At 37.3% G+C, this 23,014-nt stretch overlaps 2 protein-coding genes and 1 long non-coding RNA gene across 8 annotated transcripts; all 3 read left to right on the forward strand.

The window, feature by feature from the left end:
* The first annotated feature begins 5,545 nt into the window (after window positions 1–5,545).
* Window positions 5,546–10,880, forward strand: LOC103961176 (alanine--glyoxylate aminotransferase 2 homolog 2, mitochondrial). Its single transcript, XM_009373704.3, has 9 exons — window positions 5,546–5,981; window positions 6,073–6,303; window positions 6,913–7,083; window positions 9,256–9,399; window positions 9,523–9,702; window positions 9,815–10,040; window positions 10,166–10,279; window positions 10,374–10,460; window positions 10,561–10,880. Exons 1-9 carry the CDS (start codon window positions 5,733–5,735, stop codon window positions 10,602–10,604), a joined length of 1,446 nt encoding a protein of 481 aa, XP_009371979.2. The 5' UTR covers window positions 5,546–5,732; the 3' UTR covers window positions 10,605–10,880.
* Window positions 10,881–11,521: 641 nt separating this feature from the next.
* On the forward strand, window positions 11,522–14,949 carry LOC103961223 (phospholipase A1 PLIP1, chloroplastic-like). The gene is made up of 5 exons (XM_048583398.1): window positions 11,522–12,166; window positions 12,253–12,516; window positions 12,665–12,724; window positions 12,833–13,252; window positions 13,488–14,949. Exons 1-5 carry the CDS (start codon window positions 11,522–11,524, stop codon window positions 13,887–13,889), a joined length of 1,791 nt encoding a protein of 596 aa, XP_048439355.1. The 3' UTR covers window positions 13,890–14,949.
* Window positions 14,950–15,530: 581 nt separating this feature from the next.
* LOC125476894 lies at window positions 15,531–18,491 on the forward strand. 6 transcript variants are annotated; one of them, XR_007258126.1, is made up of 5 exons: window positions 15,531–16,769; window positions 16,846–16,897; window positions 17,123–17,657; window positions 17,755–17,834; window positions 17,941–18,478. It is a non-coding gene; the product is annotated as an uncharacterized LOC125476894 (long non-coding RNA). The 6 variants fall into 6 exon arrangements; XR_007258125.1 differs by having other exon boundaries at window positions 16,846–17,657; window positions 17,941–18,477; XR_007258123.1 differs by having other exon boundaries at window positions 15,531–16,152; window positions 16,245–17,657; window positions 17,941–18,473.
* The last annotated feature ends 4,523 nt before the right edge of the window (window positions 18,492–23,014 follow it).

Genomic DNA, 23,014 nt, shown 5'->3' on the forward strand with positions numbered 1-23,014 from the left:
GCAGTGGGGGACTGTTATAGGTGATCATGCTTGGTATATCTGCGATGTGTGATCATTGCCTACGTTATTAGACTATGTATATGGTTTTGCTTGGTATATCTGCGATGGGGGACCATGCGCATTCTAGAAGTGACCATGCTTGGTATATCCGCGATGGGTGATCACTACCTAAAGCTATAGGATACAGTCATGCTTGGTATATCCGCGATGGGGGATTATTAGGGGTGATCATGCTTGGTATATCCATATTAGGGGACCATACGCATTCTAGGAGTGATCATGCTTGGTATATCCACGATGAGTGATTACTATCTAGAATTAGGATATGGTCCTGCTTAGTATATCCACAATGAGGGACCATACATATTTCAGGAGTGATCATGCTTGGTATATCTGCGATGAGTGAGCACTGCATGCACGCTTAGATTAGGCCTATGGTTCTGCTTGGTATATCCGCGATTGGGGACCATACACATACTAGGGGTGATGAGGATTGGTTGTACTTGGAACATTTCGGTACGTGCCATATTTTAGTTGGATTCCGTTGAGTGGTCCGGAATCCTTACTCTTGCTCATTTTCATAAGGTTAGTCACACCCTAGATTCGAGTGAATGGGGAGTAACCACAGTAGACCTTGTGAATATAAATGAAATTCACCATGTTATTACTTATAATCCAAGTGGGGATTTATGTAGAGTTCTTTAATTAAATTTGTGAAATGATATGTTATTTCATTGATTGATTAACGTAGTTACATGTTAATATCGTGCATCTTTGATTCATGGATTTAATTGACATGATTGTGGAGTGTCATTGGATATGATTGTTATTATTATGAATAGATCAGTAGATCAATGTGGCTTGAGAATAATATTGTGCTTTGTTGGTTTTTTGATATGTTACACGTTGTGGATTGAGGTATCATGATGAAAACATAGCGATTTATATGATGGATGGAATGGAAATCTTGAATGTCATGTGGGTTTGTTATGTAGCTCTGGACCTAGTAATTTCATGCTTGTCAAGTTCTAATAAATGATTGAGGAATGCTATGCTTTTCTACTTGAACGTACTGTGATAAACGTCGGAGTGTAGTGAATGGTGAACTACAAATGACTTAATCCCTATTTAGGGTACGTAGGCAGTCTAACGAGGAGGTTAGATGCAGCCATAAAGTATACGGAATTGACAAAGCAATTCGAATCTTGAATTATGCTTTGTACATATTCTGTAGGCAGGGTCTATTGGATATACGGATACTTGGTGACGTCACGCGTTGATCCTAGACATATGTCAGGATCAGGGCGTGACTTGGTTAACCACTTCTTTGGAAATGGTATAGAGACGCATGTCAGTACTTTGCTTAACAATCCTTATCATTCGGTCTAAGTGCATTTTTGCTTGATAGACACGGATCCATTTTTTTGCTTACGCCATTGAGGTTAGGTTTATGGATGCTTTGTTGGGATGCACTGCTCAAGCAAACACCCATTTATGGTTTTGAGTGCGTGATTCACAAAACTACATAAACAATAGTTGTTTTAAGGAGGCAAGAAGGGTAATCGTGACATAGGCCTGCTTCTGGCCTAGGTCAACTTAGGTTATGGATGTTTTGTTGGGAGACATTGCTAAAGTAAACCCTATTTATGGCTTTGAGAACGCGATTCATAAAACTATATAAACATTAGATTTTTTTTTAATGAAGCAATAGGACAGTCTAATCATGTGATTATCTAGTTATTCTTATAAAGTAACATTATTTTGTATTTGTGTATCGTTGGGCCCAGCATAGGTGCAATCCTCAATGCACGAAGTCCCCTTCTCTATAAGAATGTCTAATCAACCAGTAATCAGATTGACCTATTGAAATTTTAACGTGTTTTAGGGCCTAACAAATACCAATGAAGTAGACGTAGGTTTGGACTTATATCAGAGTCCTTGGAATTGAAACATCTTTGAAAATGACTTTCACCTTCACCTCAGTTGTTTATTTGATTCTATTATTATGAATACGGATGTCTAACTTTCCTTTGCATCATAATCCATGGTTCTTTTTCTTGACTTCTGTTGCGTGGTATTCGGTATTCCACATGCCATTTGAGTTTATTATGCAGATAGTGCTTGCGTCACATGCTCGTTAGGCAATTGATTCTTAGGTTGAGTTATGCATTTTAAATGCGTTTTCAGAAACAAATAACAGTAGTTAATAATACAACATAATAATGTAACAGTGGCAGACTCACATATTTTAGGTTCTTAACATGAATTTTAACATGGTATGGGTCGAGTACAATGATAAACACATGGACCAACTAATTATAGTACTACAAAGGAAGCACTTAGAAAAAGGTACTTTTTCTATGGCTAATAAGGGCCTACTTGGTGGGTGCTCAACTCCCCGAAGATGGTTTACCATTTTCATGATTTCATTCACTAATATGTTTTGGACAAACAACTTTGCAATGTCTGTTTCCATATTTCCCATCATTGTCGAAATTTGAAAGAACCAGTCCCATATTACATGTACCCTTTACCCCAGCCAAAATACAATAGAATCGGTGAGATCATCACAAGAAGGCATTTATGACTAAGTATCGTGACAATAGACTAAAGCGTAGTTACATTAATTAGAACGAATATGTTTTTCTTGTGCTCGAGTTCGAATCTCATTTTTCACAATTTAGATTAGTTTAAAATGTTTTAGCATAAATAAACTATTATACTATTAAGAAAGTTGAGGTTTCACCATAAAACCAAATAGCATGGAGAGTTATTCAATTACATATAAGCACACACAATGTCACTTCTTTCTCCGATGTGAGATTCATCACATGCAAGTTCCCTTCTTTTCCCGATGTGTGATTCATAATCTCAACAAGCACATCACATGTGGCGAATTTCAGGCCTAACAAGTGGACAATACAAAATCGGGTGACGTGGAGCGAGTGACCCTTGGACCTCACATGCAAGACAATCTAATACCATGAAGAAAGTTGAGGTTCCACCATAAAACAAATGGATAATATGGGAAATCATCCACTTACTTCCAAGCACATGCAATATCTCTTCTTTCTTCGAGATGAGATTCATACTTCAACATATATCAATAAATAATTAAAATAAATTTGACATGGCTCTTATGGGGATAATGATAAGTAATAGGCACAAAATATAAAGGCATATTAGTCGAAATGCACCATGAAACTGTCATTGAGTTTCAATTTACCCCCTGAAACTGGTTTTGTTTCACTTTCCCCTCTGAAACTGACATTTTCAACTATTTTATCTCACTTTACCTGTCACATCCCAGACAGGTTATGTTGTAGCACGATATTGTCCGTTTTGAGCCTACCATTCTCTCACGGTTTTGTTTCTGGGAACTCACACAAGAACTTCCCAGTGGGTCATCAATCCTAGGATTGCTCTCGCCTAAACTTGCTTAAGTTCAGAGTTCCGATGGAATCCGAAGCCAGTAAGTTCCCAAAAGGTCTCGTGCTATATGGAGGTGGGCATGTACATATAAGGCACATCACCTCCTCTTCGTTGGTCGATGTGGAATGTTACAATCTACCCCCCTTAGGGGCCTGACGTCCTTGTCAGCATACTCGCACCACACAGGCAGAGTGACTTTGATACCATTCTGTCACATCCTAGTCTCAACTCCGCCGTAGCATGATATTGTCCGCTTTGGGCTTACCATTCCCTCACGGTTTTGTTTATAGGAACTCACACGATAACTTCTCAGGCGGTCATCCATCCTGCAATTGCTCTTGCCCAAACTCGTTTAACTTTGGAGTTCCGATGGAATCCAAAGCCAATGAGTTCCCAAAAAGCCTCCTGCTATATGGAGGTGGGTATGTACATATAAGGCACATCACCCTTTTTGTTGGTCAATGTGGAATGTTACATTACCCACTTCCGTTAATGGACTGTTAAATTCAAGGGTATTTTAGATATTTTAGTTTTTGCATATTTATTTACCTTTAACCCCCACACTAAACAAGTCTCGATTTTATTTTTGACAACTATAATTCAAACGCATAAATTTTGGGCATTTTTAAAAACAAATTATTCAATCAATAGAAAAATTCCGAGCAACAAAATCATTGTATCAACCAAAATAAAGGTTAAATTTGCTCGTAAAGTCATTTCACTTGCAAGACATCCATATATTGGCTCGAAACTCTGCAACTGAAAAATATTGATTACAACAAAATCATTATACCATTAAGCTATCCTATCCAAAATACTTCCCAAACCAAAAAAACATTTAAAGCAAATGTGCACAGTTTGAAACAAAAAAATTTCACATTGTTGAGCACTGATTCCACTAGGCATAAGCTTGTTCAAATTATGCACATTTGCTTTAAATGATTTTTTTTTTTTTGGTTTGAGAAGTATTTTGGATAGGGTAGCTTAATGGTATAATGATTTTCTTGTAACAAATATTTTTCAATTGCAATGTTTCGAGCAAATACATGGATGTCTTGCAAGTGTAATGACTATACGACCAAATGTAACCCTTATTTTGATTGATATAATAATTTTGTTGCTCGAAAATTTTCTATTGATTGAATAATTTATTTTAAAAAATGCCTAAAATTTATGCATTTGGATTAGAATTGTCAAAAATAAAATTGAGACTTGTTTAGTGTGTAGGTTAGAGGTAAAAATAAATGTGTAAAACTTGAAATGTCTAAAATACCCTTAAATTTAAGGGTCTATTAACTGAAGTGGGTAAAGTGAGATAAAAGAGTTGAAAATGTCAGTTTCAAAAGGTAAAGTGAGATAAAATCAGTTTCAAAGGGTAAACTGAAACATGATGGTCGTTTCAGGGGACATTTCGACTAATAAGCCAAATATAAAAAAGGACATATAGTTTTTTCAGTCAACATTTATCACATGGGTCACCACGTTTTGTTGATGAAAAATGTGGCAGCTTGCCATACCATTATTCAATTGCTCTTCTAGACTTTCAGTTTTAACAAGCCTGTGGTGCACACACATCTTTTAAAGATAAGCTTTGTGAAACAAATTGGTATCGTTGTAGCTTAATATGTTATATTGTCGAATTACAAATCAAACTAGTGACTAAGTACGAGTTATTTCACTATCATCACCCATGTAACCCTTACACTTGTTCTACTATTTTTCTAGACATGTTTTTTAAGACACGTTAACTCTACTTACACCTGTATTTTTGTCAGTATGACTCTACCACTACTTAATACTAACAATTTGATAACGCATTGTGTTGAACTGGACGAAAGATATTTGACATTCAATACGAATATATCATGAATTTAAGCCGCTGCAATCAGATTCAAGAGGGAAATCAAATCCCTCATATTTTGCATTTCATCTTTACCATCAATAACCAAATACAGACAGATTAAGCTAATTAATCCTGCTTACCACAAACCAATTAAGCTAATTAATCCTGCTTAAAAAACTAACCAATTAAAAGCTAATTAACAACAAAAATCCAACACGTCTTCAAAATCTCCCTATATATTTTCCCTCTCCGCCTTCCCCTCCATTATCTCCACCTCCCTCGACCACTCTCTCTCCCCTCTCTCTCTTCTCTCTCTCTTCTCTCTCTCTCCTCTCTCTCTCCATTTGTACACTCTCACGTAACCACAAAACGAAGCCAAAAACTCCTGTATTTTCGGAGAGAGGCAGCGAAGGGAAGAAAGTTGGAGGAAAAAAACAGGAAAAAAAAAAAAAAAGAGATGCAGGGATTAATAGGGAAAAGGGTTTTATCGAGAACTGCAAAATCCCTGCGGTGGCAACAACAACGCTGCTTCTCTCAGGTGTCTCAGAGGGAGGAAGCCCTTCTCCAAGACAATGGCGTCGATGTTCCCAAAATGCCCCCGTTTGACTACTCCCCTCCGCCGTACACCGGCCCCACCGCTGACGAGATCCTCGCCCAGCGCAAGGAGTATCTCAGCCCCTCCATGTTCTACTTCTACAACAAACCCGTGAGCCCCGCCGCACCCGATCCCTCCTCCTCTCCCTCCCTATCTAATCACGTGTTTCATATGTTTGATTTATTTTCTTTGTTTTGTGCAGCTGAACATAGTGGACGGGAAGAGGCAGTACTTGTTCGACGAGAACGGGCGGAGGTATTTGGACGGATTCGGGGGGATTGCGACTGTGAGCTGCGGGCACTGCCACCCGGACGTGGTGGAGGCCATAGTCAACCAGACCAAACGCATACAACACTCCACCATCCTCTACCTCAACCACGCCATCGGTGACTTTGCTCAGGCGCTCGCTAACAAGTTGCCCGGCAATCTCAAGGTTGGTTGGACGAAATAAACTTTATGTCACGGTGACGATATCTCAACTGGTCATCCATTTTTATTAAATTGAAATACAGTCACTATAACATAATTAATTTATCATGAGTAATTTGACGGTCTACATTTTTTGATGAATAAACTTACTTGCATCAAGAATTATACTATGACAATTAATTTATCGTAGTGTATTCCACTGTCACAACTTTTGGTGAAAAAACTTACCTAGGAGATAATATTTACTCATCTCAACGTATTTATGGAGTGATACTGAGTTGGGATATCGTTGCAATATCTCAATTTCATTTCAACGTATTTATGTAGTGATATTGAGTTGAGATATCATCACAAAATTAAGTTATATAATTAATCAAGCATAATCTATCCAACGGTGTATGTTTTTTCTGTGAAGAATTGTCATTATGACCGATGACGATGAGTGATTGTGATAATTTTTGTTGGTAGGAGTCGCAATCACACCCATGATAGAATCAATGCCTAGTTCATCATGGTATTGTTCTCCTAGTTATTAAAATGACAAAAAAACCCATTTGTAATCTTTGGGATTTTATGTGTATTTCGTATTCATTTGTGGTAAATTTGTTGGTAGGTGGTGTTTTTTACAAACTCGGGGACGGAGGCGAACGAGTTGGCGATGTTGATAGCACGATTGTACACTGGATGTCACGACATAATCTCGCTAAGGAACGCATATCATGGCAATGCTGCTGGTACCATGGGTGCCACCGCCCAGGGCAACTGGAAATTCAACGTCATCCAGGTCATTTTCTCTTCTATTTTCTACTTTTCACTCTAAAAAATTTTGGATGCTTCAGAGTATTGAATACTCCTGATGTTTAAACCTCTAAGGATTAAAATATCTAAAATATTAGATACTCCAAAGTACCCGAAAAAGTCTTGTCTTCGCTTTAAATATCAATAAATTAATATTCACGTGAAGTTTTCAAATTGTAGTGGCTAAAGCCGAAAGGGGCCAAGACATTTGTTAATATATTATCATTCTCGATTGGCTACATACATGCATACAAGCTGACCCCACGATACGATATCGACACCACCTAACGTCATCCCAATTGAAATGCCTTCAGTAATAGAGGTAGATTGTCTGCTCTCCTGTTTGGGTATCTTTCTCATCCTTTTTATTTTGTACGGTCACAGTTAAGCCACGTCAATATTTTATATTAATTTGTTTTATAGAGATAATAAGACAAAAAATATATATATATATAAAATGTTAACGTGACTTAACTGTGACCGCACAAATAAAAAAAATAAAAAGGGCATCCAAATAGGATGACAGACAATCTGCCTCCTTCAATAATACCAAAAATGGACCAAGTACTATATAAATATGACTAAACGATAAGGATGTCCAAATCATTGCTTGGTGATAATATTTTTTTTCTCTATTGGTTTTCATTTGGGTGGGGATATAAGTCCATTCCAATTCATGCATCAAATACATTCCCCATGCGTAAATTATTTTTCAATTATGTATTCACCAATATAGAACGGTGACGCATTAACCAATATCTTTCTTTTAATTCTCCTTCTAAAATAATATCATGTTAAATACGTAACTATTAGCACATGCATATCAGAAGAAAGAATACTTAGTAGGACATGATTATATTTGTATACACTGATTTTGGCTTGTTTGCTTAATAATAAGGAAAGTACTACATTTCGCGTAAGATTTATACTACATAATAATAAGTAGGTTAGTCTAGTTGGTCAAACTGGTGTCAGTCTTTTTCTATCTATGTTCAAATCCTTATTTTCCACAGATTAAAATAGTTTAGAATATTGTCTTAAAAATAGGTAATGTTAGGAAAACTAAATTTGTAAACAAAACTTACAAACTAAATAATGTGTCAATCAATATGAATGAGCACACATTTATTAACGTTTAAGTTATGATTTAATCATTAACTTCCATTTTATTTATTTTGTAAAATTTTGTCTAGAGGCTAATTTATGCTTATCGATATTATCAACGCTAAGTTATGCATTTATGAGGTTACCTTTAATTGACTCTATTATTTGGTTTTGCATTGTTCCCAATAAAATTATTAGAATTCCCAAGGGGGAAGTTAGATGTTGAAAGCAAAGTTCAATAGAACCATCACGGGTGGTCCAGTGATTGGGACGAATTCTAAGTCTTGTATTTTACACAATTCATCTTGAGTTCGATTTCTAGTGCTAGTGAATCACACAAAGATGACTTGGGAGATGTTGAAATGCTTCTGTGAGTCTACTCGTTCCCTAGAATGGTGGACAGTCGTGGCTTCGCCACCGGCCAGTCCTCTTTAAAAGATAAAAAAGGGCAAAGTTCAACAGTACGTATATTATACTGTTTAGGCTGTATAAGGAATGGTAAAGCATTAGAGAATCATTAAGTAAAAGACGCAAATGTTTCATGAAATTGTACATTCTCAAAATCTTTTGCTTCTCCAACAAAGATATTTAGATGGTTTTTTAATACTTTAGTTAAATACTTAAACCAAGTTCTGTTTCTGTGCCGTTAAATGAGGATCGTGAGACATAGGAGAGAGTGTTGTAGATGCATATACTCATTCGCCACGAAAGTTGTAATTAGCATTCTGAAATATTCTTCAGTTTTCCGTCTATGGAGTGCAGAATGATGTTTTTGCTGATACCTTGATGATTTTACATTAGGAAAACTAATGAAAAGGGCTTGAAAACTTTGAGTTTTAACGATAATGACAAAATAAAAGGTAAATTGAATAGTACCATGATTGACTTTTTAGTGCAAAAATGTGATTTTTTGTTAAAGTGAAAAGTACCGATAGCTTTTCGTTAAAGTTCCTTTTACATTTGCACCAAATATATCAGTTCTATATTAGAAGGGCTTACCGTAATTTGCATTGTTCAAAGTTTGCTAACGAAATTATATTGGTTTGATCAACAGAGTGGAGTTCATCACGCCGTAAATCCGGACCCATACAGAGGAGTTTTTGGTTCAGATGGAGAGAAGTATGCAAAAGATGTCCAAGATCTCATAGATTTTGGAACTTCAGGCCATGTTGCTGGTTTTATGTGTGAAGCCATACAGGTATGTCATCTGCCTAATAATCAAGTTATTACTAAAACCCTTCGAGGGAAATGCGGCAAAAGGAAGAAAAATCCATGGATCAACCCCCTTTTTTGAGTACTAACTTTTTAAATTATGTTACAGGGAGTAGGCGGAATTGTAGAACTAGCTCCGGGTTACTTGCCAGCCGTTTATAATAGCGTGAAAAAAGCCGGAGGACTTTTCATTGCTGATGAAGTCCAGTCTGGTTTCGCTCGCACGGGGAGCAACTTCTGGGGATTTGAGGGCCATGGTGTCGTGCCTGACATTGTGACAATGGCAAAGGTCAGCCGAAGAGTGACTTAATAATATCATCATTCTTTTCTTCAACCCCAAGAAATATATATTTGAAGCTGGTCTTCTGTGTTTGACTTAAATCTTTGACTGCATTTTGCAGGGAATTGGAAATGGCATTCCCCTTGGTGCTGTGGTAACCACTCCTGAGGTTGCAGAGGTCCTAACTCGCCGCAATTACTTCAACACCTTTGGTGGCAATCCAGTGTCTACAGCTGCAGGACTGGCGGTTCTAAAAGTGATTGAGAAAGAAAAACTGCAGGAGAATGCGTTGGTTGTGGGATCGTATCTGAAAGAAAGACTCAATGCTCTTAAGAATAAATATGAACGTAAGCATTCACTTGTACATCAATATCCATGGAGTCATGACAGGCAATAATTTCCTTTATAATTACAATAGATCTTATAAACTAATTGTCTTTATCTCAACTTCCGGTGATGGTTGCGTATGTAGTTATTGGCGATGTGAGAGGAAGAGGATTCATGCTGGGAGTTGAACTTGTTACTGATCGTGAGCTGAAGACCCCTGCGAAGGCTGAAACTGTACATGTTATGGACAAGATGAAAGGTTTGTGTTAACCTCTTCGATTCTCAATCCCTTCCATGTTTCAATGCTACCTAACCTGCAAATTAATCTTTTTTTTTCCTCCTTCCGTTACCAGATTTGGGAGTCTTGATCGGAAAAGGTGGCTTCTATGGAAATGTTTTCAGAATCACACCTCCCTTGTGCTTCACCAAGGAAGATGCAGGTATATATTTTTCTACCGCCTTAGCGAAAATAGCAAATTAGTAACATGTCATTCCGAAAAGTTTGTAGTACCAATCGGGCTGTGTTTTCTCTGGCTGCAGATTTTCTTGTGGATGCAATGGACCACACGATGTCGAAAATTTGAAGGCTAGCTCAAGTCTTATGGTAGATGAAGGGTGTAATTAATCATTCACCAATCGGTCTAAGCACCAACGAACTGTTATCTCTTGAAAATAAATTGTCAAAATATAGTAGGTTTGTGCTTCAATAATTCGACTACGATCACGAAGAGTCAACAACTTGTTGTCTCTCACTCAGCACAAACCTTGACGCTTCTTTGGTTTACTTCTTATGATCTTTGTGAATATTTGAGGGGTGTCTCTCCATTTATATATAATGCATATGGTACTGGTTTAGCGTTTGTACTTCTGTCACCTTTTTTTGGGTTATTAGATTTTCGGCAACTGAAACTGCAAATTCATGCGAGCTTTGCACATTCATGTTTCCGCAACGTGTAATACAGGTGAGTCCCATTAGAGATGTGATCTATTGGAATAGTATTTTGAAAATACAAATTCAGTTATGTACATACAAGTTCAGATAAGTTTGTTGAAATTAGAACTGAATGCTATTTCCTGACCATTTCCGCCCGTCGAAGGGGAAGCAACGGTGCACTCTCCGTTGAGTTTTCGATGACATGATGCATTTACTGCATTAATGCAGAAGACAAAGAAGAAGAAACAAAACTGATGTGGACTCGTGACTAAATATTTTTTTCCCTTTGCTGTACTTGGAAACGAAAAGGTAATGTCCAAAAACAATTAGACAAAGTTGTGAAGGATGGCTCCAAGGCAAACCATTGAAATTAACACCAAATCGTTGACATCATTATGTTTATTGGATGTGATCATCTTAACCATAGCTTACTATTTCGCTTCGAATACAACGATAGTTTTCTAGTGTTTCCGTTGTAATCAAGGAGCAAGTAGCTCAGTCTGGTGTACTTAACTGCTTATAAAAGTCCATTTCCATTAGTTTCTTCAATTCCCGGTCTGCACAACCATGGCGTGCACTTCATTTACTTTTCCGGCCTCTCCAACCTCCTCAACTCTAAGGCCGAAAGACATCTTCAAAGAGTATATTTATGTCCGAAGATTTTGCTTAGTTAACCATCTTTGTCATTGCATCAATCATATCCAGGTCACTCAATCAAAACTACCAAACAACAACCGTTCCATTGGAATTTGCCCGTCTCAATGTTTGAGTTCCATGGTCCCAAATTTGCTTAGATCATTTTTGTTTGGCCCAACCACGAGTAAGCATACGAAAATGCAGAATAGCATGCATATAATGGAGAAATTTGGAGAGAGTACTAGTGATCAAGGGGAGGAAATAAAGGGAGCCAATTTGATGGACGGGCTTGTGGCACTCGGTGACCTGTGGAGCAATATTTGGGAGCAAAAAGAGGTTGCGGACGAAGACAACACTCACGATGAGGGTGAAAACGGTGGTTGTGGAAGTGGTGGAGAGGAAGGTGGTTGTGCGGGGAGTTGTGGTTTAGAAGATAATGATGGGGAAATGAGATACAGATCATACGACCAGGAGTCTTTCTCGAGGTTTTTAGTTAGAGTACCATGGTCAGATACCAAGCTATTTTCAAAGCTAGCCTTCTTGTGCAACATGGCTTGTGTGATACCAGAGATCAAGGTATGTTTTTATTAATCATGTACTTATAACCATAATAATGTTGGGTCATTAAGCATTTTCCATCCGCAATACTAATGCGCATGCAGGCCGAGGATTTGAAGATATATGGCCTCCAATTTGTAACATCTTCATTAGAAAAGAAAGCAGAAGTAGCTGTTTCTTTGGAAAGTTCAACGATGACAGAAGTACTTCAAGCAGCAAGCGAAATGGCAAGACAAGAGACGGAAAATGACCTTCGGTCACTCCACCACTCCTTGCCTTGTGAATGGTTTGTTTGTGATGACTCCAGTACGTCTACTCGTTGCTTCGTGATTCAGATTATTTCTTATAAGCCCTTCATTACAATCTGTGTATGACAGGTCTTTACTAACTTTATTTAGCATTAGCTAGCTCCTCCAATGGTATTTGTTACAGCTATGTGGGTCAAATTTTCGAAACAACGAGATGATGTGCCACAGATTGGAAAATGCATAGCTGAAAATCGTCCTTCATTTGCAGGGCATGGACTCCCTTGCTTCCCGACAGGCATACCTCTTTTTCGAACCCACCAAATTTGAGGTAAGCATAGACATTCAATGCATAACCTTATAATATCTTGAAGGGGAAGAAAATGCGAAATTAACCATTGACAAACTAGGCCTAGCTAATAGTGTCGTCCCTGTGTAGGAGACGAATGTACATGTTCACAGAGGAACCTATGAAGCGGCACAGAAAATGTACCAGCAATTCATGCCAGATATATTGGAGCACTTAGATAGAAATGGTGAACTCGCAAAGCTTCAATTTACTGGCCATTGTCTTGGAGGAAGCATTGCTCTTTTAGTCCACATGATGCTCCTCACTAGGAAGCTTGTGAAACCCTCTACTCTTCTGCCGGTTGTCACATTTGGATCACCATTTGTGTTCTGCGGAGGCCACAAGTTACTTGATCAACTATGGTTGGATGCGAATAATCACATCCATTGTGTGATGATGCATAGAGATGTTGTCCCTAGAGCTTTCTCCTGCAACTACCCCAACCATGTGGCTACACTCCTCAAGCGTTTAAATAGTTCATTTCAGTCACTCCCTTGCCTGATAAAAAATGTAAGTACCAGTACGATAACTTCATAGAAACGGGCGAACATTCCATCAATATTGCACCAATAACATGTCAATGACAAAACGTGCCCACAGGTCATTGATGTTATCGACAATATAAATAGTGCTATAAGTCCGTCACCTAATAAAAGACGGACGTACTGCACCGAGAATATTGTTTAACTCATAGAATCCTCCACATTAATAAATCATTTTTTCTGATATATACGTTTTTATGCAGAAGACGTTGTACTCTCCAATCGGCAAACTGTTCATTCTTCAACCTGATGAAAGGTTATCTCCTTCACACCCTCTACTCCCTATGGGGAGTGCCCTCTATGTCTTGGACAACACGCAATCTGGTTTCTCTTCAGATATCTTTAGGGCCTTCTTGAATTCCCCGCATCCACTAGAAACCCTTAGTGATCCTACAGCTTATGGTTCAGAAGGTACAATCTTATGTGACCACGATTCAAACAACTATCTAAAGGCTATCAATAAGATCCTACGGAAACACACAAGGATGGTTGACAGGAAAGTGAGGAAGCAGCGGAATCTCCTGTGGCCGCTGCCCGCTTCACCATCTCCACAAAGGTCGAACAATGAAGATGAAAGTGGTCCGAAGAGAGAAACAAGTTACTAACAAGATATCGTACAGAGGAATTTTAAAAAAAATTCCTGCATATAAATATAGAGGATTCTCAAGAGGATTTATCTCTCTCATCCACTCCCCTAAAATCTTGAACAAAGGCATAAGTACAATCTATCAAATCTGGTCTATAAGATATATTGAGAAGTCAGGTAAATTCAAATGACAGTGCAACCGCATGTATGATCTCTTGTGACCACCTCAGCTATTTAAGTTGGTATGCAAGGGGCATGATTCTGTAAAACCCTTCCCTGCTCATCTGTTTCACTCACTCTCTGCAATTAATATCCAAGTTCATCGGCTCTATTTCACATTCTTCTTGTATTCTCTCTCTCTCCTTTGATTTCCCCTTCACGAAACTTACTGATCCAATACTCTTAATATGGTTATGGTATCATTCGCCTAAGTTGATCGATCTTGGTTTCGTTCATCGTCTAATATCATGTTGATTTACACTCAGTAATAATTAATCTAGTAAGTTAAACCATAATTATTGGCAGAATAATTCAGCTTATTAGCCAGAAAACAAACTGGTAATGTATAAGTACTGAATCTGAAACAAAAGCAAGCTCACTACAGCACCACCAAAATCGAGTGATATATATAATGTGGGATATATATATATATACATACATACATACATACATATATATATATAAAGCACGACTTACAGTTCAAAATATTGAGGCACGAATTTAATCTGCAGACAACTACCGATCATTTCAAGCAAACATTGATGACATCGGAGAATGCCTGCCTCCGGCAGCAGAAACTCTTGTACTTCGAAGAAAACGAAGCCTGAAAATTGAATCGTTGATGTTAGAATCGAAACAAAGTCCATTACCAAAACCCCGAATTCCTCGTATACTTGTATGCTCTTCCTAAGAAATACTACAGTCAGCACCGTCGACATGGCATCCTTCAATCTAGCCATTTTCTGCTTCCTAAGCTTAAGCTCTCAAGCTGTTCTTTCTCTGTGATGACAAAACTTAGATTTCATATGATGTTACATCAAACATTGATTATGTTATGCTCGTACTATTACAGTTGTATCAAATTAATAATATATGTACGAAGTTAAATTACTGATGTACCCTTTGGTTTTACCACCTGAGATCTGAACTTCCTTTTTAATTTTTTCGTGGTTTGCATGATGCATGGGTACCAAAAGTTCAAACGCCGTTGTTTTCGAGATCAAAGCACTCATTTTGTGTATGACTTTCATGTGAAATCTTTTTTCAGTTTGTCAAACACAAAAACAAAATTTTTCTCTACATGTATAATAACATGTAGCATACTAACTCGTGTTCTAAGCATGCTGAAAATAAATTTATTTCTGTGATTTCTATCATTGATTAACACGTACTAAATTTATAACAACAAATTAAAGATGGTTAAGTTTATTAAAATGTATAAGTTAATGATAGAGATCATTAAAGTAATTGGCCCAGTAGCATGTCAGAGAAACAAAACGTTGAAAAAAGATGATGACATCGTGGACTCATCCTTTGGTACATGTAGGCTTATGTGTGCTGTCCGTACTGCAATTTCGAATAACTTGCTTGAAAAATGTCGACACTCGATGCACCCCTTTTACTTTACGCCAAACCTATTATTCATTTTGTATTTATTTGGTAAGGAGAAAATTATGGACAAATTGAGAGAGCAACACTCCTTGTCCTTGCCTCCCAAAGGTGCCGAAGGGACGGGCAGAGTGACGATCCGAGAGTGGATTCACCACCAACAGGCCTAGCCCATATGGGTCATGAGACATGACGTCATTCCCGCCTTCCTCCTGTTTATCACTGGTAGTCCATTGTGAGCGCGGCATGCATTTTTTATTTGTTTCGTAACTAACACATATTTGGTCTTGTTACCATCTCCTTTCAGTCAAGCTACTTCGTTAGCTTGTACTGTATTCCTAAGAATCATTTTTTTCTTCTCCTTGTTGGCTGTGTGTTGATCGTTAATTATTTTCTTCGGTATGGTGTGCGTGAGTCCTACATCCTCTTATCCATCTTCCAATACCAAAGCCAAACTTCATAATTCAGACACACCCATTGGCAACCAAATGTAACCTTCATTGATAACCTTCAAGCTCAAGTTACCGTATTCTCATAAACCAAGGATGAGAAAGCGTTTTTATTTTTCTTTGTGCATGACTTTAGAGAATTTCAATGACTTTAGAGAAAGCGTTTTTGTTAGCTTCATGATCGTGTTAGAAATTGGATATTTAGGGAATGATTGAGAACAAAAGGTAAGGAAGAACAAAAAGAATTTTTCAGAGAATTTCAATGACTGCAAAACATGGCAGCGGCACTAAGATTTCATTCATTGTAATTTTTTCAGGAACATTCTTCCTACTTATCTGCAGGTATTGCAGATGGTACACGTCCTTCAAATGGACAGCTGGATATATGAATCACAGCCGATACATCTGTTGTTTGAAAACTAGAATCCTATGCTTCATTCCTTCACAAACTAGCCGTTACAGCTTTTTAAGTTCCTTTTGGTCCTGCCTTGGAACCTTCAAGTCTGCAATATAGCTTACATTTCAACAGATTGGGGTGGTTCTAGTTCATCTGGATCTGCAAGGGATTGTATCCTGCTAGCTGCTTGTGAAGCATACGAGACTCTTCCGCTGAGTGCTGAATTTCCTGCTGATGTGTTTACTTCTTGTCTCAGAACTCTTCCACAGAGTTCTGTTTCAATTTTGTGATTCTTGTTCTTTGTGGTGAATAATGTTATTGATAGCTTCTGCATTGCTTCGTTTGCTAGAAGCTTGTCACTGCATTTTCTTCAATTCAAGGTCATAAACGTGGGGTGCGAAGTTTGAATGCTGTTGTGGATTGGCAACAACAATCTGGATATCTGGTACTTCCTCTCTTTATGATGTAAAGATTACATTTTCTGCAGTCTGCTCCTCAAGTTCACTAGGGTCAACTTGCAGCCGGTTTTGTCGACGGTTCTGTCCGACTTTATGATGTGCGAACTCCTGAAATGTAAGCTCATCATATCTTCTTCTGGCAAGACCAAAAATATGGGTTATGATATTTTTGAAAGTGTTGCAACTTTTAGAAAAGATAAGTTACAAATAGTTACGTTTGCTTACCTAGATGCACAATTTCTTTATATGTTTACAAATGATAAGCTCTTCATTTCTACTTCTGTCACTATACGTTTGTCCCACTATAAGTAAACATTAAACATGATAATATGCTATGTAGCTGGTTGTAGCTCTTCATTTCTAGCCTTCCATCCGTACGAAACGCTGCTTGTAGCTGGTGCTGCAGATGCTTTTGCATCCATTTATGCTGATGACAACTCTCAAGCTAGATGAAAATTCTAATTCTACCCTTATGGTTTGATGAGGGCTTCTTTTATATTGGAAGGCAGTGCAAGTGGACAGATTGCAATTGCAATCTTGCTGTTGCTGATCACTTGGTGCATCTGGACCGTCATGATATAAAATTCCACTGCCCCAATTCTTCTTCGACGTCAATAGGTGTATCTGGAAGCATTGGTAGGTGACGATTTAGTGGTGTTGATAGTGAGGTTGTACACTGGGTGTCATGACATAATCTCATTAAGGAACGCATATCATGGCAGCGCTGATGGCACCATGGGGGCTACTGCCTAGGCCAATTGGGATTTTATCAGTACCACGACTTCTGGTGATGGTTGCTTAAGTAGTTATTGGTGATCGTGAGCTGAAGACACCTGCAGAGACCGAAACTGTACATGCAATGGACAAGATGAAAGGTTCGTGTTAAGCTCTTCAATTCTCAATTCGTGCTTTGATGCTACCTGATCTGCAAATTTATCTTTACTTAGTTTTTCCTTTTACTATTGAGATCAGGGACTCGCGATTGGCAAAGGTCTTCTATAGAAATGTTTTCAGAATCACACCTCCGCTGTGCTTCACTAATGAAGATGCAGGTATACATTCTTTTCCACCATCTTAGCAATCATAACAAACTGGTGACTGACATGTCATTTCAAACATTTCTAGCAACTGTGCTGCTTTTGTTTTTCCCGGCTGCAGATTTTCTTACTGATACAATGGACTACACAGATGTCGAAAATTTGAAGGCTCAAATTTAATTGTAGATATAGAGTGTCTAATTATCATTCACCAATCGGTCCAAGTAACAATGACCTGTTATCTTTTGGAAACATATCAATAAGTTTAGGTTTATGCTTCAATAATTCGCTATGATCCTGTAACACGAAGAGTCAACAACTCGTCGTCCCTCGCTCACCACGTATCCTGGCTCTTGCTTGGTTTCTGTCTTATGACCTTATGAATATTTGAGGGGTGTCTCTCTCCATTTGAATATAATGCATACGTTAAAATTTTAGTTTATGTACAATTTCCTGAGCATTGCCATGATTATGTTCAGTTGCGCTTCTGCACAACAATGGCATGCACTTCATTTACACTTCGGCCTCTCTGGCTTCCTCCACTCTTAGGCCCAATGACATCTCCAAAGAGCGCCTTCGTGTCCGAAGATTTCACGCCGATTGCTCCATAAGTAAGGATGGGTAAATACCCATTGGTTATGGGTAACCGCTGTTATCTGCTCATTTAAATTTGACGGTTACGGTTATGGGCAACTATTTAGATAAATAAATGGTTATGGGTATAACCGTTTACCCGTGAAATTTAAATGGGTGGTTATAGGTATTACCCGCGGGTATAAATGGGTATCCATGTAATTGTTTATTTTAATATATGTAAAACTAAAAAAAAATATTAGTTTCTAACTAGGTTTAGTATCCCGAGATATATTTGGTTATAAAGGGTTATATAATATATATATATATATATTTATTTATTTATGTCTCACTTGAGAGAAAAATATAGTTGATAGAACGGGCTAGTGTTTAATATATGTGATTGAATATGCTAAAGCATTAGAGTGTTCGACAGTTTTGTTTTGGAGTCTTTTGGAGTTTTGACTAATTCAAGATAATAATTACCTTGAGTATTTAGAAACATGTTATTATTAGATGATGCGTGTAACACCCCGGCCCCGAAATATGTTTTATTTCGAAAAATAAGTCTATTGGTGAGAGGCCTAAACTAAATTCTTGTTTAGTTAACATACCATTAATCCCAATTAAATACTTTATTCTCATGAACCCTCACAATAAATTTATAACAAACATTTAATTATCAAAGCATAAGGATAAAACTCAAGTTATTAACCCAAACTCCCTTCTCTTAGCACAATGTTCAACAAAAGATTTACCTCAATTAATTAGCTACCACTTAACGTGTTTCTTTATTTATAGACCTTGTTTCCATCCATGGTCCACAATCACAATTTCTATATCAAATGCACTTTTTCTTTTCACACTTTGTCACCACCTTCCTTTATAGATCAAATCTCATTCCAATTATTTATTCTCGAAGTATTTAATCTCACTTATTTTATGGTTGCATCTAACGTCTCGTTAGACTGCATACGTACCCTAAATAGGGATCAAGCCATTCGTAGTTCACATTTTCAAAAATGCAAACAAAACCTGAATATATTCATTTAGTCCAACATATACCACAATCGTATTGATATTTAAACCACAGCAGTTAGGTCTCATAAGCATAATTGTAATAATGAAATTCGCATCAAAATACAATGTTGGCTCCCTGGCCGTGTGCTGCCGCGGGTGGCGGTCGGCCCCCCCAACTCGCTGGAAAACTCAACTATTTCTAAAAATTCTCAAAAATTACAAAAATGAAGATCTCAAGGAGTTGAGCAAACTTTATACCTGCGGCCAAGTCCAATTTAACCTGGAAAGACTCCAATTTGCCTCGAACCCGCTGGAAACCCTATAAATGGGTGTCCTCAATTCGTCATCTCTGGTGTTCCGCCGCCCATACAATTGTTTGAGCTTTGTTTCAGACCTAAAAGGTAGTCTCATGGTGGTGGTAATTGAACCAAATCATTTCAAATTTGGTGGCTTCCGAGCAAGAAGGGTCGAGGCACCCATGGGTGTGTTTTTCCCAAATGCAAGGCCAAATTTCATGATTTTTGGGGTGTAATAGGGAGATGGAAGGTCGTGGAGGGATTTCTAAGTGGTTTCTTGAAGCAATTCACCGGAAAAATGGGTGAAAACCTGTCTAAAACATGCATGGGCGCCGACCGGGTCGGGTCACCAAGGCCCGGGTCCCGATCCCCCGTGTCTCTTTTCTCTCCTTTCTCCTCCCCGTTCTCTCTCCCCATTGGTCACCCTCCTTTCTATTCTTTTCTTTTAATCACAACCATATCATTTATTTTTCTCTTCAATCACAGCCACACATGTGGCACAACTCATGGCTCCAGATTTCTGGAGCCTTCTAAAGGGAAATAAAATTACCAAAATAGCCCTGATTTTAAACGTTAGTAACTCTTTCGTTATAACTCCGTTTCAAGAACGGTTTGCGCTTACGCGTTCGTGAGATCGGGCTCTATTCAAAAATATAAATTGTGACCTCAAAGGTCTACGGATTTTAAATAGTTAATTTCCAAACTTTAAACCTTGTAAGTAGTTTAATTTAAAACTGAACTCAAATAAATTAATATAAATTCCCGAAAAATAATATAAACTCTTGATACCACGAATATGTATTTTATAATAATTCCCGGAACAAAACTTTATGATTTTCCCAATTTTATCTTTGTGACCGTACATCGATTAAATTTCGATTTTCTTCACATATTCACAATTATGAATATAAAATTCATATATTTAAAATTTCAGGGTATTACAATGCGTACCTATATATATTATCAGAGTTGTTAGAGATTGAAGTGAAACGAGAGCCATGTATTATTCTGTTTATTTTCTTCACTAGTATCAGATAAGAGAAATGAACGTAGAGAGGGACAAATGAGGAAAACATGATTATTACTTTCTGCTTTTCATCTTTTTTTACTACCCATATGATACAAGCATACGTCTCTTTTAATGCATGTAAAAGGCTTACACACCAAAACAATAAAAACCAAACTTCTACTATTTAAGCAATATAATTTTGACTTCTATTCTTCCACTTTCCACCCTTAGCCATATGTGATTGTTTTCTTTATGTGGGCATTCACACCAATTTCACAATAGAAATCATTACTTGAGTATTTATAATCTCAACAACTACTAATGTTAGTGAGAAACAATTCAAGAATTAATTACAAAAAACAAAAAGGTACAACTTTGTATTACTTGTAGGGCAAGTAACCCCATTATTTTTCTTAAAAAAGGCACAAGGTACGAAGAAATATCATTATAGTAATTCCCAAGCCTATCTTTTCTCTTTATGCAGCTGCACCCCTCTCTCTCTCCTTCAGTTAAATTTAGGCCACAATACATTGTTAAACACGCTCCTGACATTGAGCTAAGGAACTGAATGCTTGTTTACTACAAAGTTGTTCACAATATTCATCAAGCAATCCAAGTAATCTATATAACATGGTTTCAATTTCGATATTTTTTTCAGCAATGATTGCATGAAACATTCACCATGAAGCATGAACTCTAATTTTACGTTTTTTTTTTTTCAAACTATATAATCAGCTTAAATTTATTGTTCTTATAATTGTGGTGAATTGAATATGCATGAATAAGAGAAGAAAAAAAAGGGATTTTTCAAACCCTACACGCATAGGAGCAGCAGCCTGAAGTCGCGCTGCCCGAGCCACTAAGTCGTTCTTGCTCCAAAACTCTAAGGTCCAAAACAAAGCCGTTTTGCATCACCTTTCTTACGGACCTGAGTTGCCTGCAGTCGACTCGCAACCCAATTGGGCATATGCACCAAACCGTCCCATTTGTTTTTTTTTTCTTTTGGGCCTTGTTTTATTTTTGGCTCACATGAAATACCAAGCCCATGGGTTAGGCCTTGTTTTTCACTTTTCCTTCTTAGCCCAATAATTGGGTATATAATCTGTTAACCCATTTACTTCTCCTTTGTTGCCCAGCAACCCAACAACCACTCTTTTGGGCCTACAAACCACGACAGCCCCATATTTTGGGTCGTCACTCATTCTTTTCACACATAGGTCCTGAAGCTATTCTCTTTCACTACATATGTATATTGTGTTTGTTTGCAGGTATCATGAACCTAGAGTTCGTACTTAAACTTGAACTTGAAGTTTTGAAAATAAGTGCCATAGAAATTCGAAGTTTCATAAAACAATACACCCGTAAAAATCCAAAGTTCTTGTAGGTGATTTGTTAGGATTACATGTAGATGATGCTTTTAAAAACAACTGTAAAATTTAGTTTGTGCAAATTACTTTATTGTCCATAATTTTATTTTGTGGTAGAAGACAAAAATGTTTTTTCACCCTCTTATTGTTGATAAAAAAAGTTTCATTAATATGTGGTTTAAATTAACTTCTTCCTTACAAATCTGTTATGTATAAATAAACTAACTTGAAATAGGTCCAATTTTATGGAAAGAGATCCTCTCCGGATCCCTTCCACCAAATTCACCCAATCAATCAATACATGCCCTTGAAATTTGATCCAATGACTACAAACAGGGGGCCCCTTTAAAAGTTATAACTACTTTAGCTGTTGAACTAAATTTCAAGGGTCCAAATTAGGTGATTGGATGGATTTGGTGGAAGAGATTCGGAAAGGACCCCTTTCCCAATTTTATGGCCTAACAATTAGATTAGTCCAATTTTTAGTTATTTTTTATTTAGGTCCATGAATAGGACTCCATGTGTCAGCACATTTTGTTGTTAGGTTGATACTTTGCATTGTGATTACTATTTTACTCTACTATAGCTATTCAATGGAAAAAGAAAAAAAAATAGAAAATGATACGTTCGGTAGTTTTCTAGGTATTCTGCTTCAGAATAATCGCTATAAAGTTAGCGACTAATACCACAAACAGTCGCTATCTTCTTACCGATCCCTCCCTTTTCAATTTTTTTCTTCACTTTTTTATTTTTATTTTTAATTTTTATTTTGTTAATGTTTCTTTTTGTTCTCTTACCATAATAACAAACTATCATATTCGTGTTTTTTAAAATATATTTTTTCCGTGAAAAATATATTATAATTCATTTTTAAACACTTGTAATCAATGATTTAAAACCTAAATTTAAAGATATTTTTTTTTATTTTCC

The sequence above is a fragment of a genome, unplaced genomic scaffold (assembly GCF_019419815.1).
Source record: "Pyrus x bretschneideri cultivar Hongxiangsu unplaced genomic scaffold, Pyrus_bretschneideri_v1 Contig2, whole genome shotgun sequence".
Taxonomy (NCBI): Eukaryota; Viridiplantae; Streptophyta; class Magnoliopsida; order Rosales; family Rosaceae; genus Pyrus; species Pyrus x bretschneideri.

What these genes read in the sequence shown, in the direction of transcription:
- LOC103961176 (XM_009373704.3), top strand. Translation starts at nt 5,733, where the DNA reads ATGCAGGGATTAATAGGGAAAAGGGTTTTATCGAGAACTGCAAAATCC. An exon ending in TCTACTTCTACAACAAACCC is followed by an intron (nt 5,982 to 6,072) that starts GTGAGCCCCGCC and finishes TGTTTTGTGCAG; the next exon opens with CTGAACATAGTGGACGGGAA. An exon ending in TGTTATGGACAAGATGAAAG is followed by an intron (nt 10,280 to 10,373) that starts GTTTGTGTTAAC and finishes TTCCGTTACCAG; the next exon opens with ATTTGGGAGTCTTGATCGGA.
- LOC103961223 (XM_048583398.1), top strand. Translation starts at nt 11,522, where the DNA reads ATGGCGTGCACTTCATTTACTTTTCCGGCCTCTCCAACCTCCTCAACT. An exon ending in AGCCCTTCATTACAATCTGT is followed by an intron (nt 12,517 to 12,664) that starts GTATGACAGGTC and finishes CTTCATTTGCAG; the next exon opens with GGCATGGACTCCCTTGCTTC. An exon ending in TCCCTTGCCTGATAAAAAAT is followed by an intron (nt 13,253 to 13,487) that starts GTAAGTACCAGT and finishes GTTTTTATGCAG; the next exon opens with AAGACGTTGTACTCTCCAAT.